Below are 18,947 nucleotides of genomic sequence, written 5' to 3' on the forward strand. Positions count from 1 at the left end.
TAAAAATTACACTCCTAATTAYTAGTATATTTTGATGTAGAAGGTTCACATTCGTGTTTTTCAAGAGTTTTTTTACCTGCTCAATGGTGGAAAACATCATGCTGTGAATTTTCTGCTGTCGGCCCCTCRTGAGTCAAGTGACTGACTCTGGATGGGAGGCAGGTTCCCAATTCTTTCTGGGGCTCGTTGGCCCTTTTCAGCATTTCACCTGGTGCCAGGGTGCCATTCCTCTAGTGACATCATTTGGGACTCTATAACTGAGAGATTTCTGACAAAAAAAGAGGCCTCAGCTTGAGAATTAATGGTCAAACTGGGGCTAGGTTTCTTAATGCATGTTCCTCAAAAGTCAACTTCTAGCAGCCTGCCACRTTACCTACGGTCAAATATGGAATGCATCTGAGGCAGAAAGTGTGTTTTAAGTGCTAACATGTCTTTTTCTTTTTCTGTACTATACTATAAAGCATCAAAATGATTGATTTCTTCTTTTCTAGCAGCAACTAAGAATACCTCTTTCCCCCCTCTCCTCCCATAAAACAACTTTTACACTCTTCTAATGTAAACTAAGTTATAACTATAAAAACCCAGTGGAGTTCAGCACKCATGCTATTGAAAAACAAGTCATGAAGGAAGATTCAGTTCTCAGTTCAGCGATGACAAATGAGCAATATAGGCTGACAATCCTATTTTTTTGCCATAAAAATATATCAATCGCAYCTTTAATGATCTACAACGATCTTTAATCAAACTGAACAACTGGTGGAGAACCCTCCTGGGCCAAGATCAAGCCTGTCAGAACAGCTGAGGATCCCCTATTGGGTGGGCAACTGGGTCTGTAACAGCTCCACGCCTGCACAAGGGGCAGTTGGCATGAACGCAACTGCTGGGAATATGCATGGAAGGATCAGGATCCAGCTAATTACAAAAATATTAGTAATCAGATGGAAAATACAGAAGAGAGAGGAAAAAAATACACGGCAGGTACATTAACTTGCCCTGTAAACTATATCCAGAAATGACTAAACATGAATTTAATCCCTATTCTGTATTTTCCAGGTCCAGAGCACTGGCTGAAGGAAGTGGGTTTGATTAATTAAAAGGAAAAAAGGCAGCACAGGAATGCAGCTGTTCCTGCTTAAGCATAGAGCCTGCAGCACTGCTCAGCTTTGTGGCCTTGATCTCAAGGCTCTCATCCTGGTTTCCTTCAGAAGAGGAAAACGCTGAATACCATTGAGTACCACGGCTTAGTTTTCATCCAGAACATCTTCATGTGTGTGTGCATGTGTGTTTTACTTAAAGGAACTAATTTCTAAAGAAGTTTGGAAAAAAGAATCTGATTTATCAAAGCCTGCTGCTGCACAAACTTGTTCTGATAAATATGTTAAAAAATTWAAAGTGTTAAGCAAAAGWTGTTAAAAAACAAAACAAACAAACAAAAACACAGACAAAATTTGCATTATTTTAAATTAGAAAGAAAACCAGAATAACATATCTGTCTTTTTGTTGATTAAGAAATGAAAACTACATGTGGAGGAAGGAAGTTCTGTGCAGGAATCCTAAAAGAGCAAGCATCAAGAAAGCAGTGAAATGTAGAGYGCAGTGAAAGGTTCAGCATATAATGATAACAGCACAGCAGTGATTCAAAAGCAAATAAATCCTGCTAGAATGAAAAATCAATGAGCTTTGAGAAATTTGGACAATGAAATGATCTCCCTGTGAATTCAAGTGGAGAAGCCCCATTAGCACTGCAGCCATCTGCTTTTCCTGGATTGTTCTGTTGGTGGAATCGTGCATGCTACTTTCTCCTTCATCAATATAACAGCATCAATAACTGAGCAAATGAGCCTAAAACTGGCAAAAAAAAAAACCAAAAAAAAAAAAAAAAAAAAAAAAAAAAAAAAAAAAAACCCAATCAACCAAACAAACTCAGAGCCAAATAAGAGCCCTTAAAACAAAGCAAAACAGCTTCCACCCAGGAAAGCATCCAGAAATCATGGAAACACCTTCGTGCTGCACCCAGTGTCTCTAGTGAGAGGGAAGCCAAAGACCCAGTGCAGCCCTGAGCCTGATCTGTCCCARTGAAGAAACTAGGAGGACCCACACAGAGAAATTAGGCACTGGTGCAAGTTCCTCTGTAGGAGTAATATCCGACACCGCAGTGGGCAAAGGGGTTTAAAGAAGCCACCAGCTCCAAGCCAAACAGAGCTGATCTCCTTGAATGCTGCTGAACAAAACGTCTTTTGAGGAGCTGAAGGAAGAATTTGTATTGCAGACAAGAGCTTTCCTGACACGGCTCCTGGGACTACCTACTGTGCCAGCGCTTTCCTAGGCAGGCAAAGGGATTCTAATACAGAGGCCAAAATACCTCCCCATAGAAGAAGAAATTATATAGGCATAGAGGGTATCAGAAGGAGCTGGAGAGTAGAAGCTTGAAAAAGAGCAAGAAGCCACTCTCTTTAAGAAAAAACAATGCTTCTTATCCTTTCCCTAAAAGTGACATTCATAAAATACAAAAAAAAGTGTCTTTTTATCAGTTGCTAGTTGAGATACAGCTGTAAGAAAGGAACTATTCTGGTTCTGTTCATGGGGGTTCTCCCGTTTCTTTGCATGCCTTTGAACAAAACAAAGTGGTTGGGAAATAAATGAATAAAAGCTAAAGAACTGCACAATATGCCTAGTATAATTAACAGACTWGTGCACTTCCAGTGTCTAAACCACTCAAAGCTGCTTCCTAATCCCAGTCAGGCATGTGCACCGCACACTGAGGATGAATGTCATATGAATGTTTTGGCTACAAGTGCCAACTCTTTTAAGTGAATAAATATATTTGTTTAAAAAGCTATACGAGACACATATATCCCCTTCCAAATTCCCCTTTTCTTCTTCCTCATCCTCCATGCAGGGCTGTAATTAATAGACAAACGTTTCTTTGATGTCCTTCAACTTACGGCTAAGCAAGAGGCCCTACCAGCACCGCTAGCACACAGCTCTGTTTCTCTTCAACTAACTATATTCTTCAATACAATTTATACTGAAAGCATAATATGAGCAAACGGACTTTGTATAATGACTCTCAAATTTATGACACAAGGGAAAAAGTTTCTTTATTACTATAAATCCTAATGATTTATTTTAAGCTAATAAAATGAATTTATTTTAGGCCTGAACTAAACTAAACACAAACTAAAACCCAATCATTCACCAGCTTGTGGCATTCTGGCTTTATGAGTTACAATAAAATGCTAAACTCTTGAGTCACATAACCTTTATTTATCTATTTCTTCCCAGGAATATCCTAGACCGTTGAAATTTGGCACAGAATACAGATATACATCAAGCAAAATAAGGTTTTGTGGTGATAAAAGGGACGACAAAAAAGTTAAAGAGAGAATAGTATCTAGTAGCTTGTGTCCTAGAAGAACACACTATAACCTCTTAGTTGGGTGGTTCAAAAAAAATAAAGCTAGCTCGAAAAAAAAAGAACAAAAACCTCTCTCTCTGTAAGCTACATATTTCTTGCCCTTAAAAAGAATGCACAGGACTATCACAGTTTACTGCGATTTCTCAGATGATTTCCAAATGTTTCATTACTACATAGTATGGGATACAATTTCTGATCCAGATGCTTAAAAGAACAAATCTAACAAAGAAACTTAATCTGAGCTAGACTTGGCAAATTTTCCAGCAAAAAAAGTAGGATGATGTTTTGGAAGCTGCTCAAACAAAAGCCAAAATGGAAATATGCCTCTTTCAACCATACCCTAGGCTGCTGTTAAAAATAAAAGGACACTTATATTTTCCACAAGTGTGAACTGCAGCTGAGGTTTATAAAATACAAAATGTAGATGTCAAAACTGCCCAAGAACAGTTCTTTTATCTAAAAGTAAAATAACCATTTCTACATTGCATTAGCAAAAGAAATATAGAAATGAAAGGTTTGATATATACAGGGAAAAAAAGGCTTTATGTCAATTAGGATGGACACTCGTTACTTAGGAATTGCAAAGCCTTTCAAAATAAATCACACAGAAGCACATAAATGGTTGAAAACTGACACAAGTCCCCTAAGCAGTAATAGCACATGCTCCTACAGCAACTTTGGCCTGATAATTTCAGAGCACTTAACGAACACAAGCTAAAYGCACGTCGAAGTTTTCTCCATTTACTTCTTAGGAAAATGTAGTACAAAGGGCTCAAATATGCTCAGAGTCACCTAAGATTTATTTGAATTCAAAGTCAGGAGGTATTGGGTTATCCGATAGCCTTCTCTCCTTTCCCGAATAAATATAATAATCTGGTTAAATCTTTGTATAGTAATGCTTCTGCCTATAAATACCATTAAAAAACCTTAAAGATTTTAGGGTTTTCATTTCTGTATTTTAATTTCAAGCCCTTTGGAGAGAGAAGGAACCAAATTTATCCTTGGCTCCACTGACTTCAGGCCAAGAATTTGGCTATATGTTTGTGTACTGTGAAGAGGAAGAAACTATGAGCTCGCACAATAAAGATAACCAATACCATATCCAAATTACATATGGAAGAATGGTGGTAATTATGTGTCTTTCCACCCTCCCTGCTAATATAACTGCTGTATGGTTGCAATTTAAGAGCTAGAAAAGTGCCCAAACTGGAATTCCTCCAGAGAACTCGCTGGACGTAACTACTACAGAGCACATCCCTGCACGCTGCATACCACAGTCAGCATGGCCCGAGCTACACCATGGAGTTTAATTATGTAAATATATAGCATTATATTTGTTATACAAATCAATTTTATTTTGGTTTGCTAGAAAGGATGAATGGCTTGCAGAACCYAGAGGTATCTCATTTAGGAAACATCTGCAACAAATCTAGTGCACTCTTTCATTCTAGCGCCGTCACTTGGCTCCTGAAGTGTGAAAAATGGCTATCACTTAGTAAACTTAGTTTTAAACTACCTTGAAAGCATATTCATTTTAAGATTAGAAATAAAAAATTACAAAAGCTCTTAACTTGATTGGAGATTTATATTTTACAATAGAGCAGAAATGCTCAAGAAGGGAGAGTTCACTGCATAAAATTCATGATGAAAAGTTTARATGCATCTGGTGAATAAAATGGAAGTTCTACGGGATTCAGATGCTTTAATGACTTCATTTATATCTCAAATGAGGAAGAATGTAAGATTTTCAAAAAGATTTGAAAAATACATTAATTGGAGATATTTAGACTCCTGTAAATGAATCACTGAGCTTGTAATTTTTCCTGTGCGTGATTGTTATTCTGTTTTGAATTCACACCCATAATGGCCAAGATATTTCCCATACTGACAACAAAGAGTTTTTTTGTTACTGCTGATTGAGGGGTCAGTGGCAGCTGCACTATGGAGCGGACATAATCAGTATAAAATACTAGCTTGGAATAATGGCTGCTCATTAGAATATAAAACAAGCAGAATGTTGAACTTGTAATTCCAGCAGCTGCTACTGTACCTTTCACATAGCACTTGTTAGGCATCAGCTATACGGCAGCTAACTTTCTGCTTCCCTGCAGCCCATTTTGATGARAAAACTCTTTGTGGGGTTGTTCCATAAATGAGCTCCCTGAAACAAGCTGGTATAAAAAGRAGGGCACCAAAAGAGGCATTATTTTTAGTCCAAACCATTGCGGATGCGTCACAGCTTGGCGAGTGGGTGTCCTTGCGTGACAGAGGCACAGCCAGGCGCAGGGGGGAAGCAGCTCCAGTGGTTTCCCTTCCATGGCAGCAGGTCCTGAAGGGGAGACCTGAGTTTACGGACAGAAAAGTTTCCATGCAGGCTTCAGTTTTGGTCTTGTAGCCAAAAAAAGTAAAATTTCTAGACCTGACTAAGACTTTACGTGTGACACACTTCAAAATCACTGGCACTTTAGATAGCTTTTGTGTAATTTACRCTGCTGTCACTGATTCCAAACAGAAAACAGAGACCTATCAAAAGCCTTCATGCCAGCCAAGGCTTCGTGTGTTTGGACTCTACCTGCCCTGCAACATCAGCTTGTTTCCCAACTACACCAGCGACGTCCTCTCTTCCTGGTAATAGGCTTTGTAATTTGTTAATTACAAAACATCTTTGGTTCCGCAGCCAAAGCTGTGCTGTGGTTTTATCATCTTTCAAGTCATATTTTTTTCTTTTTTTTCCTTTGTCAGCAGGCAACGATTTCTCAAGGAGCCTGTGATCATTTCTTTAGCAGCAAAGGTAGAGGTGGCCCACAAGCCTTTACAAGCAGGGTTGTAAATCACCATGGCCAGTGGGGAGGAGAGAAAAGAAGAAAGAATGCATTTTTGGCAACAGGACCACAAATATATTGAATACCAAAGACAGGTAAAGCGATCCAGACAGATAGCTCCTGGGACATTATTGATTCTGACACCAGCAGAAGGAAACTACCCAGGAGATGGGGTTTATTTTGATGTCACCTATGGCTCTTCCCTCCTGAAGATGTGCATACAGATCCTCTAAAAATATTTSAGTCCTTTAAACTGAAATGAGTTCCTATATCCCATGGCCTGGGAGTCTCAAGCTCCTTAGTATGTTATTTTTTGGAAATTCTTCACAAGCCTTGCAGAGTGCTCAGGAATTAGTATGGAGCAGTATGGTGTACTCTTTCACAGGAAATAAATTTACACATTGGAAATAATACGGGCCAGGCATACTCACGAGATTTAAATAAAATGTAAAACTGAATGCWTGAGAAACTCAAAGCAGCAGGCAAAGAAAAAGGGCATAGAAAAATACCAATGACAGAGCAAAAGGAAAAAATGTATTGTCAAACCATTGYGGATCCAAGGCCAGCATATACACACGCATCTCTGTGTGATACTCTCATCGAAAAATTGAAATGCACTTATTAAAACTGGTTGATACAGGATGCGGAACCTCTATATGAACAGGTGCACACCTCTGCCTATTCCTACCAACACATTCCTAAACACTATTAATCCAAATAAATAAGTGATGCCATTCTACTATTTTCCACCTTTATTASTGAGGTGATCTATCATCTTAAACTACAGGCCCAGCTGCTACCAGGATAGTAAAGAGAATTTGCATCTGCAGAAAAACTGCATCCTGATTTTTGGAAGTGCAAGATATTTACATTCTTCCTATGTATTCAATAATGACCTATTAAAAGTGAAATGTTTAAAGAATAATATATAACTACTCTGCTCAATTTATTTCAACCAAAATTAAATGGCTGCTCTCAGCTGATACTAACTCCGACCAACGGAGTTAAGACAGTACAAATTTTTATTACTAGTAATTTAAGACAAGCATTATTATTCTCCTGAATCTCAAGGATACCTGTTTATACACAAGCATAATAAAGTCTTTGCCAGTCACAAATATTTCTCATCTGAAACAGCCACTATGTTATTTAGGTTATTTTGTTAACAAGACTCGCATTAAGAAAATCTAAGCTGATGTAATGATTTTCATGGCATCTTTTTGAAAACAACGCCTGCATCTGAGATCTGACTACTCACAATTTCTAAACCAGATTATAAAGCTAAATCCATGCAAACCCCTAATGGATCAGGATTTTATTTCTAGTGCTGCAAAAACTTCGGTCGTGGCCAAGTCTTATCAGCTACAGTGGCAGACAGATTACAGAAGATGTGCCATGGATAAGTATGAAGCACTACCAGCTTAAACCAATTAGACACTTAGCACAAAGTTGTCAAACTACAGATGAATGCCAAATCCTAATATTTAATTTCTAACATGCTTATGTATTTTAAGGAGAATTACACTGAAAAGAGACGCTGTAAGAAACGCAAAACATAGCTAGGAAAACACAAGGTAGCAAGAACTCTATTTGGAAACACCTAAGAGTTTCGTGGTGTGTGAATAAGGACCCTGGACTAATTCAAGAATTATGATTTAAGAAGTTATAGGATATTTTACTAGAAGTCAACAGTTCAAACTTGCCTGCAAGTATTTGTTGGCAAAGACATCTGTTAAAGTATGTGCTAGCTGAGAGTCATTTCTTTGAAAAGAAGAAACTGTGCAAGAGGTAGCTACAAAACAACCCGTAGTTGCCCTAATTATTCCACGTAGGCAGAAAAAAAGTGTGTTAAAATGCACGTTTTGTGCTTTGCTTCCTCTGCTTTACTGGCTTCAGTATTGTTAACCTGTAGCTTGTGATGCTCTTCTACAGTGCTCTTAAACCATATGCAAAAATCAAGACAGACAATCACTGTACAATTTAAGGCACGTAATTAGCAATTATTTCATGCACACTTCACAATAATAATCTGTTATGTACTAAGGGAAAGAAACATTAATGAGCTACTTCTGGTGCTGCTCTGTGTACTGTGTTTGCATAATAATGAGATCCAATCTGCTGGAAAACACATAAAGGACAAATTAATAAGGTCGTCATTTTTGTCTAATGATGCTTAATGCAGTTTTAGCAATCTGCTCAAGACAAAAGATGGTCACTCAGACATAGCCGATTATGCATTCGCGTGGCAGATGAAATCTTTATTAAACAGAATGATGAATCTGATTAACATGCGATAACAAATATACAGTCTGCGAAAGCGACCGTGCCACCTCCTGCAAGCATCCCTCACGTCGACTATTAAGGCTTTACTCAGATTGAGGTCAGACTGGTATTCCCGCAAGGCGCATTAAGATAAAAGTTTGCCAAATGTGGCAACATGATGAACAAAACAATATCCTGTTATATAAATGCTACTGTCTCAGCAGCTGACTGTCTAATCAGTTATAGCAGCAACTGCTTAATAAGTTTAAAAAATTTAATTGTCAGACTTTCATTTACCTTTTAACATATGAAAGGCAATTTATTGCATTAGCTAGGCTGCATCTTAAGGCACCTTGAGTCCTTTACATTTATTTTTTCTGAAAGCCCCAAGGTATGGTCTTTTGTAAAGCTGTTACCGTTTCACGTGGAAGACTGGAAGCAGGAGCACACAGTTATCTAGAGTATTTTAAAGAATATAAATAATTAGAATATTAAATTATACGTCACTGACATCACATAAACCATTCATAAAGCCTGAATAAGTTAATGGAGGTTTCTAGGTCAATGGCAAACACATGATGCAATAGAACTTGTAGAAACGCAGCAGTAAATTTAAAAATCCAATTTTCAAAATAAAAGGATACTTTTAAAAAAAGTACAGGTTAAAAAAAAAAAAAGCCCCAGAAGGTTAACAAAATATAATTCATTAACGACAGCTTAAATTTAAGTCATGAAAATATAGAAGGGTTTTTTAAATGATTACCAAAGCCTTTAGTTTAGAAATAAATCACAGATACTAACTCTAGTGACTCTATTTAAGCTTGTATTGCTACAGCAATATGATCTTTATTAAATGAACAATTTCTTGCCTTCCAGARCCAACTGTTCTCGATTTATAGAGAGCACATGACACGAAGTAATTTCAGATGACATCTGATACCTCATGACAACCTACACCATTTAACACAGTGCAGGCTGCAGTGTAAACTACAATGTTGATTTTTATCTCCACAAATATATTGCTCAACAACAGCAGGATCTTGTATTCAAGAATATACAAGTGGGAGCTAAACCAGACTTAATCACAGGCTCTTCACACTAAGGCACGTGCGTTTGCTCTGGCATGTGATAGCGTGTAATAAATCACCATTTGCACCTCCTTCGACTCATTCCACAAGCCTTCCTTTACACTCACATACTCCCAGTGGCAAAAATAAAAGCTGTTCAATTTAAAGCGAGGAAATGACCAAATTAAAGCTACCTTTACCTCTGCCATCGTTCATCCCCAACCCATGTTAACTTTCTAAATGAATAACGTTATTTTCACAAAAAAMCAAGGAGAGCTCCCTCCGCACCGTGACCACATTACGCTGGTGACGAGGCACAGAGTGTGACCAGACCCAAGGCAGAGGTGCCCACTAGACAATTTTTTCACAGGTCTTTTGAAGATGCGGGGATTTCTTTTTCCCCCGAGTCTCTCTCTGAAACARAGAGATGCATTAAGGGATTAGGTGTCTCTCTATCGAATGCCAGTACTCTCAGAAGGACTCTCAAAAGCCAGATGTGGCCTTTTTTTTTACTTTTTCAGGATATGTTGCACTTTCATAGGCTAGAAGTTCCCTGAGATTTCTTTCTAGTGCATGGAAATACAGTAGGAGGGGGAAAAAAAGGAAAGAAACAGATGCTTTTAACCCCCCTGTAACAATTAACAGGATGTTTTTTAGCTAAAAAGAAACAGGAGAGGTTAAAACCTGCAAGCGGGCTGAGAGTATACCCTTGTTTATTTTACCCGGTAGTAAAAACACAACAGAGGCAAAGCCAAGCCCAGCTGATTACACATTTATCTGATGCACTTGGGAAGAAAGAGTCCGTCCCCGCTCTGCTTGCCCACCTCGGCACGGTGCAACGAAACTGCTGACAGGGCTCGGGCTGTGCAGCCACTCATGGAAATCAAGAAACTCAGAGCTCAACGCCCTTCTTTTAAACGGAAGGCAGAAGGTTGGTGAAACAAGGTATGTTTAAACAAGAAATCATTTTGTTATACCTCATAGAAGCCCATTATTCCCTATTCGCACTGTATAAATTCCCCCAAGCTAGTATTTTGYTTTGCTGAGTATTTCTCACATAAAATGACTCCCAAAATATTAGGAAATGTTAAGAATACAGCCTGAAATATCAACATCTGTAGAAAACAATGCTTATAAACTTACTTTTATCACCACGCACTGTCATATAACACATTTCAAAAAGCTTATTCAGGGGATAGCAAGATGCATAGTCTATAACCTAAGAATCATGCTCAGTTTTTGGAAAGTTCATATAAATATAATACTATACATACAATACCTGTAACTAAACTTATTTCTGTGACTCCTTTAGACCTTTTCTGTGTCCTTCCATCATGGTCTGACTAATATTTTTGTTACTGCTATGAATAAACTAAAACTGTTTTTCTGAAGATTCAACTCTGACTATACCACACATGCAATTAAGTTTTATTTTCATGTTCCCTTTGGAACATGATGGAAGACAATGATAATGGAAGTCTATTTTCCTACCTCCTTTCATAAAACTGAATAATAAAAACACTGCATCAAACTAGTTACAGACAATGATGCTGTCCTCAGTTCTTACCTAATATACTGAAAATCATTTCAAGCCCCTGTGATAGAAATTCATATGCAATTCCTCTAACTAAAACAATATTTTCATTCTATCCCTTTAAGAAATGCTATTTTCATATTTTCCATATAAACAATTCAGTAATAATTTTAGTATATGAAACAGAACACTTCGACTTACCCGTGACTGTGCTTTATTATGGAAAAGAGTAACTTCAGCTCCTATTAAAGGACATGGAGAAACCGACTGGATGACACAGTTCCTGCATTGTAAGTAACTTGTCAAAGAACATTCATTCTCATTCCAAATAGCATTTAAAGATAAACTGGCATTCAAGTCTTGCAAAAAGAAAGGAAGAAAATAAAATGTCTTACACAGGTATCAAGAGATACATTAAAACAGGTAAAATTTCACAAGCTATACATCTGAAAATGCAACGTTCTTATTTTGCCAGGAAATAATGGGATAAAGAACGCTTACCTATCGCTGCAAGTTCTGTAACATTTAATATAGATGGTATCAGTCCTACAGCAGAACTGTCCCTAACAAAAGTATCTACGTTACTTATAGTCCTTGTCCTCTGAACACTGCTAACAGATTCCCCGTTCCCCAGCTTGGCACTAGGAATAACGTCTTATCAAACACTGTGCTTATACAAACCCTTACTTTTAACCCCTGGGGTTGGGTGTGGACCTCCAATTCATGGGTTTTCATCTTTTTTTTTTTTTTTTTTAAATTTAAATTAAAAAAAAAAAAAAAAAAACTGTCTTTTCATAATCTGTATCTTTGTGGAGTTTTGCCTGCCTCCAGTAAAAAAAAAAAAAAAAATCTATGAAATTCATCTACTCTAAAGGGGGTAATTTCACACACAGATCATGAGGTGCAAATGTTCCCAAAAATCAGAGGCACCTGCAAGAAATAAACAATGTTTTCTGATCCATTTAAAGCTAAAGAACTTGACATCTGTTAGGTGGCGTTTATCTGTAATCAGCAAGATTTACCTTCAGATTTCACTGGCACCTGATAAACCTTCAAAGTTTCTTTAAGATGACTAAGACTTGCAGCATCTGTGATGATCAACATCGTATCATCATCCGCTGAAAGGGCATCGAGTTCACACTTGCAATTGCTAAAGGAGCGTGTGCTTCTTACATTAGTATTTCTGAAGAATTTCCAGATAACTTTCAGTTCCATATTACTGCAGAAAGCTTTCCTCAAAATTCCTATAATTTAAAAAGTGGAGTGTAAGGCTTTATATATACACAGTTTTGAATACAGTACTGTTRGAGCTTACTGCAAATTTTCCACATTTACAAGATGGTAATTTAGGCCCTGATCCAATACCCACTGGAGTCAGTGAAAAGATTCCCATTGATTTAAATGGACCTTGGAAGACAGCCTTGTTCGACGTTTTTAACATATCCAAAATCCACTTTTCAACAGATAATTTTCCCCTTGTTACACCACCTAAGTTGATCAGTGAGTGAATCTACTTTTAACAAAGTCATTTAAGTTTCTTAAAATTGTGACAGATTTTTTAATTTTCATCAATTAACTGACATGAGATTCCATGCAAACAATGTAAAATTTCGTGCTGATAACAGACACTTCGGAGCCTGCTAATGGTGAAGTTCAGTGATTCCGACTGATTCAATGCACAGTGATTTCAATTCACCGATCTATACCAATTAGCAAGGACAAGAGGACAAATGCATAAAGGAAAGCCTCGAGCCTCCCTTGCTTTATCCATAAGGTAACGTGAATTTTGAGCGCTTCTATGAAGATCATAGGGCCAAATGATCTCCAGAGGTCCCCTCCAACCTCAACTGTTCTGTTTGCAACTTAATGGCTCCAGAAGCAATTGGGATCCCCAGGCACCTCACTGATGTGCAAGTTCCTGTGAAAGAGGCTTCTCCTTTGTTCTCCATCCTTCGGATGTGGATAACGTCTGGCAGAGCTTTATGTCCTGGTGCCCAGTCCAGCTACACCATACAATGGAGTCACAAGCAGTTAGCAAAGCAGTTCCTGCCTCCTAACCGTGGTTTTCCTCACCTTTGGTGCTGAAGGGWGTTACCTGGAGGGCTTTTTCTTTTTACCAGTACCTCTAATTTGATTCCAGCTCCATCATTGTTTCCTCACTTTAAGCCCTTTTGCAGGGGAGGGACTTTTAAATATCTATATCTATGCTATCATTACCAGACAGTCTAGCAGTCTCAAGACACAGAGCCTTCTAAAAAAGTGGCAGTTTTTATTATCATTATCAGCCTGTAGATTTTCCCAAATCGAGTTGTCTCRCAAAAATATGAGAGTCCTTTTTAGAGAAGATTTTATCAGTTTCATGTAATGCATCAACTGGAGGCTAAAAAAGGCAATCTAAATTAACACAAGATGGCTTACATACTGAAGAATAACATGACAAGGATTTTCAGAGATGCATATAAAGCCCTTGACATTTTCATTAATGCATGTATTAGCTTCATGGAGTTATTCTGCCAAGATATTACCAAGCTTCTCGGAGCCCCTGGTGGCAATTCCTCAGAGGGAACATCCCCGCTCCCAGGCCCGGGCCGCGGTGCTACCACCACCCGCTCCTCTCCTTCAGCCTGGGCGATGCCACAACYGGTTGCCTTCAGCTGACGCTCAAATGCCATTCGGATTCCTGCTATACGTCCAGATAKGTCAGTATGTCAGGATGAGTGAATCAAGCAACAGCAATAAGAAATGGCAGGAAGATGACAAGAATGCAGAGTTATTTTCACTGAGATCCCAAGTAGAAAAGGCTGCTCTGTAGTGACAAGTCGCCCCGCAAAAAGATTTGCTGCAAGTCTCAAGGGTATTTCTAACAACTTGTTTGTTTAGTTACCATTTCCAACACACAAATTAATTCATTATTCTAAAAACATGCCTGCAGTATGCAAAGCTGTAGAAGTAAAAAGATGCATAACAAGTTTCTATTATTCTGTATATGAACCAGTAACAATCAGTTATGAAGATCTTACCCTCTGCTTTTGGTAGTATTTCAGCTCCACAGACCATGCAATAAAGTCCTTTCTTGCAAGGCTGGCGACRGGTTCCCTTCTAACAACCCAATGGGCAAGTTAATAAAAATACTGTTTTGTGTATTTTAGCTATCAACTCTACTAATTAAAGCATTTAAATATAAACACACTGAGAAATATAACAAAACTGCCTCAGAGAAATATACTATTTGCAATACTGGAAGAAATACTTTGAATCGATGTTTATCATTTATATTAGATAGTGATTATAATGTGCATCACACTAAAAAGGCATTTAACCAACTTTCACAGAAATATTTTCATATAAAATATGAGATGTTTTATAKAGTCAATAAGGCTTCGGGCTATAGTAGATGCATTCTGAAACTCTGCAAAGGAACTAGGAAATTAAGGGTCCAACTCTTATGCAATCATGGGTCTTTGGCTTTGGAAATTTTGCTCCAAAAATTACAAGCCAATCAGACATTGGAAGCTCCACATATATTGGAAAAAAGAATCATGATTCCATATCTATAATTGGTTATAAACTGCATTCTGTAACCTGTTGAATATTCTCAGCTTCTCTGTACATTAACAGGTCTTGAAGGCAGTCAGTCTCTTGGTTTCAGCTGAGAAACAAGGGTATTTGCTGAGCGTGTAAACTGCAAGGTATCTACAGCAAGCYGCAAAGAACCATGAACCCATTGCACTTTTTCATCATTGGAAAGATTATATAAGGTCTTGTCTCTTGCACCATAACAAAAAAACATTAGCAATTTAAAGAGCTTTATTCTATCTAGGTGGTACCTTTCTCTCACAGGTGCTGCCACTTTCCCTAACAGTAGCTTTGCTTCGTCTGCACTTTCGCTGAACTTTCAGACCTAACAACAAATTCAAGATTTGATGATTATTTTAGAGATCATGCACAGTTATAATATCATAGTAAGACAGCAATTTTCAATAATTTAATTTCCACAGATTTAGGAACTGCAAGTGAATAATTCAACTACCTATTTAGATCTAAACACGAAAAAATGATTTGCTACAGAAAAACATTTCTTTTAGGAAAAGCAATCTTTCAGAGAGCTGTGGGAATGAAGCTGGGGAACTCGTGGGAGCAGCTCTGCTCCCACGGTGGCCGTGGAGGAGGGAGGGCTCAAGTCCTGTGGCCCATTACACACACACCCTGCCTGGCCTAGCAAGTCCTGGTACTCAATCATTTACTTCAATCTAAATTAAGGCTGTTTATTTTTCGATGTGTTATATGTTTAAGTTGCTTTGAGGATTAGAGGAGGTTTCTGCCAGAAGCACAGGCTAGTGCAAACCCATCAGCACCTGAGGAAGATGATTTTGTGAAAGCTAAACCCAGGAACAGAGTCCACATGCGGCACCAATAAGACAAGTTTAACTAAGTGTCTTTGGGTCCTGAGGACTGCAAGATAATGGGTTGTTACAGAAATTCAACAGAATCCTTWCCATTCTTGCAAACGGTGTATCTGATTTTATACAGCTCTATGGTGCAAAGAAAGGGTACAGTTTAAATCAAATTGATACGAACACGTTCACCGTTGCGTGGAAGTGGACATCAGAGAATTTATATGGAAAACCACCAGTTTACAATGTCATCTCAGCTCTCATTCAAAATATATAAATACCTATAAGCCAGACTTAGACTATAAAAATCCAGCATCTTAATAGTAATATATGATGGAAATAAGTAGCCTTTTCTTGAAAATCAGGCATAGCATGTTTTATTACAGCAAAATCTTGGCTTAGGCTTTGATTGCAATAAATCCAAAAAATGTTTAAAATACTTCCAGAAAAAAAGTACACCAAGGCAAGTTTAAAGTCCATTATGTATAAATTTACTTACAAAAGAAAATAAGACCCTCTCAAAAGAAAACGTTAAAGGAACTTCAACTTTTACACAAAACAAAGAAAGGAAATGTAATAATTATCAAATTTTGAAGCGCCCCAATAGCATTACACAACTTCTGATGGGCAAAATTTTAACAAAAGGGATTTGAGGGAAGCAAAGTCCTGAAGAGCACAGCTGGCCTACTTCAGGCCTAATCTATTACATTACTTGATCTGCAAAGATGCTTTTCTGCATAATTAACACACACACACAAAAGCCCTAACAAATGTAGATAACTGTAATTTGATTAAATGCTTGTTTTGCTTTCTGAGAAAAATCTAATTGTTTGATTTCCTTTAATAGTAAACTCATTCAATCTGCAGCAGACCAACCTGCTTCTCATCCTGTAATTACAAGGGAAATGCTATATCAGTTTCCAATCAGAATTTCCACGCATCATATTAGGCCTTTGGCAGTACATTTATGCTCAATAATCTTTATTACATCTACAGAAAACYGCATGGTAGCTTGCACACTGAAAAGACAGATACAGAAAAATTGAGCCTGATTGCATATATGAAATGAGAAATAGAAATTCCTGACTGCTCAACAGTGAGGATACATCAGAAAGTTTTTTCCCCCATATGTCCCATCATATCTGACACTACGTGCTAGTATTGGTCAATAAGAAAGATGACACACCTTTATTTCGTGATCTGGAAAGACTGATTTTCCTTTTTTTGTTGTCCACTTCTTGAGATTCTATCTGCTCTGCTTCTACTCCACTAGTCATGTCTACAACATTATTAACTGCACTATTCTTACTCTCATCATTTTGCTTTATTCCATGTAAACTGGCATTTGTGTCACCATCACTAATTGTTTCTTTAATAATATTTAGTGGCTTTGAGATGTTGGTTTCAAAAAAATCTTCAGCAACTGTGCATTTTTCTTGTTCTATCCAATTCTCAGCTTTATTACCAGCTGGAACTAGCAGATTGGTTTTCTGTTCCTCTGGTTCTACATCATCATAGAGTTCTGGTGTATAGTAGATACTCTCATCCTCATCCTCCTCTTCTGCAGATACATTTAATTTAGCAAGTTCAGATTTGTCCCCTTTTGAAAGACGTTCACTACAGGGCTCAACACAAAGTTGTGGCTCCCCAAGGTTCCCTTCTTCAGGTACTGCAGCCTCAGTATCTTCAAGCAAAAACCCCCTTGTTTCCAAACATGATGCTGGTACACTTGGTTTATGTTCTGTAATGAATGATGACTGGCATTGATTTACACTATCAATAAGTTCACTAGCCCTGTTCGCATTCTTCTTGTGCTTGCCTTTAGCTACGGACGTGGAGCTCTCAGCTGCAGACAAAGGTGTTGAAGTCAACGGTTTAATGCAGCAGTGCTCTTTCATAAAATCAGAATTAGTCCGAGTGTGCTTTTCTTCTCTCTCTGTTTCAGTGGCAAGCGTTTTGGGTGTGGAGTCCATATGTTTTTCTCTTTGTGTTGCACAGCGAGAATGACCCTCTACATCAACTTTCTGGCCACCTGTGAAAAAWCACAAAACATTAATTAATTGTATATGCTTTCCCCCTGCTGATTTACAACATGTTTAGCACATCTAAACTAACACTGTTTTATTAGGTTTACAGTTATTTTATAATACTCATTAAGATCCAATACAAACAAAAGCCCAGATGTTACAACTATCTTTGCGCATGAATTATCTTAATGAAATCAATAGATTAACTGGCACATGTAATGTTAAAGCATATACATATGAATAGATGAAAAAAAGCAGTATTTTTCATTTACATCTTATTTCATTTACATCTTTGCTATCTGAAAATGAAAAAGTGTTCCTAAAATTTAGTAAAGTAATTATACATCTATTCCTAAGTAAAGCTACTAGAGGAAGAGATTATTTAAAAGATGTTTCCTTAGCAAACTCTACGTATCAGATATAGCTAGAACCAAAGCATTTGCTGAGACTTTTACATTATTTAGATAAAATATAAACAATCATCTATTGTATGAGTTCAGCTTTTTTGTTGTGATAATCATGATACTCATTTGTTCACAATTATCATTTTGCAGCATAGTAGTTTATTAATTTAGAAGATTATTTTATCCTCCAAATATGCATTTTTCATATTTAAGATTGTTAATAATGTTCTTTTTCACATGAAAGGAACATACTTTGTTTCATTGTTGCCATGTAAGTACTTGGCTGACTCGATGTTGCAGGACTAATTGAGGTGACGGCAGTAAAAATACTAATTTCTGGGACCAAATTTTGCTCCTCGTCTTCAGCAGGGACATCTGATGATAGATGAATAGAAGCCTCCAGTGAAGAAGGTGRTGACAGGTCTTTTGAACTGGAAGGTACGTCCAGAAATTCACTGTTGTCCTGTGATGATCCACCAACRCCCTTCTGATTTTTTCTAGCAAATGTATCCAAAGATTCAAGCGCACTATCAAAACTTTCGTGGTGCTTGATTTGTTGACGAATCCACTTAGATAATCCTAAGGAAAAGGAGGAGTGTTAACGCAAAACTACATCATCTATATGACATATTTCATTCTCGTAAAGAGTATCCTAAAACTGCAACACCTCTGCATCTATTTATTACATACAAACTCAGATTTCAAGCAGAAAAAAAAAAAAAAAAAGCTTTTATATCTTTTCTTTCCCTGGGCTAGGAGCATGATTTAATGAATGACCCTTTTTGTTAAAAGAGAAAAAAATATTGCCATCTCTACCATTTTTGCTATTCTGAAGTTTAAACTGCTATGTTGCCAAACATCATTACACTCCTCTTACAGCCAAGTGTTTTGCTTGTTACCATGAACTATTAAAAATTAACTGACATAGAGAGTAGCAATTTATTTTCACAAAAAAATTACCCTTATCAATATGTATAATTTCCATTTCCTTAGATAATTTACATATGTTCTTAGTGAAA

General features: G+C 37.4%; 1 protein-coding gene across 1 annotated transcript in view; it reads right to left on the minus strand.

Moving 5' to 3' along the window:
- Positions 1-18,947, minus strand: part of BRIP1 (BRCA1 interacting protein C-terminal helicase 1) — a 90,128-nt gene that overhangs the window by 26,971 nt on the left and 44,210 nt on the right. The window contains exons 18-23 of the mRNA XM_026048001.1: positions 18,181-18,507; positions 16,684-17,529; positions 14,931-15,004; positions 14,124-14,199; positions 12,126-12,347; positions 11,305-11,462 (exon numbers count right to left, since the gene is read on the minus strand). Coding sequence (XP_025903786.1) covers positions 11,305-11,462; positions 12,126-12,347; positions 14,124-14,199; positions 14,931-15,004; positions 16,684-17,529; positions 18,181-18,507 — 1,703 coding nt within the window. The remainder of the gene's footprint in view (positions 1-11,304; positions 11,463-12,125; positions 12,348-14,123; positions 14,200-14,930; positions 15,005-16,683; positions 17,530-18,180; positions 18,508-18,947) is intronic.

This window comes from Nothoprocta perdicaria, unplaced genomic scaffold, assembly GCF_003342845.1.
Source record: "Nothoprocta perdicaria isolate Ctin4 unplaced genomic scaffold, notPer1 scaffold_50, whole genome shotgun sequence".
Classification (NCBI taxonomy): Eukaryota; Metazoa; Chordata; class Aves; order Tinamiformes; family Tinamidae; genus Nothoprocta; species Nothoprocta perdicaria.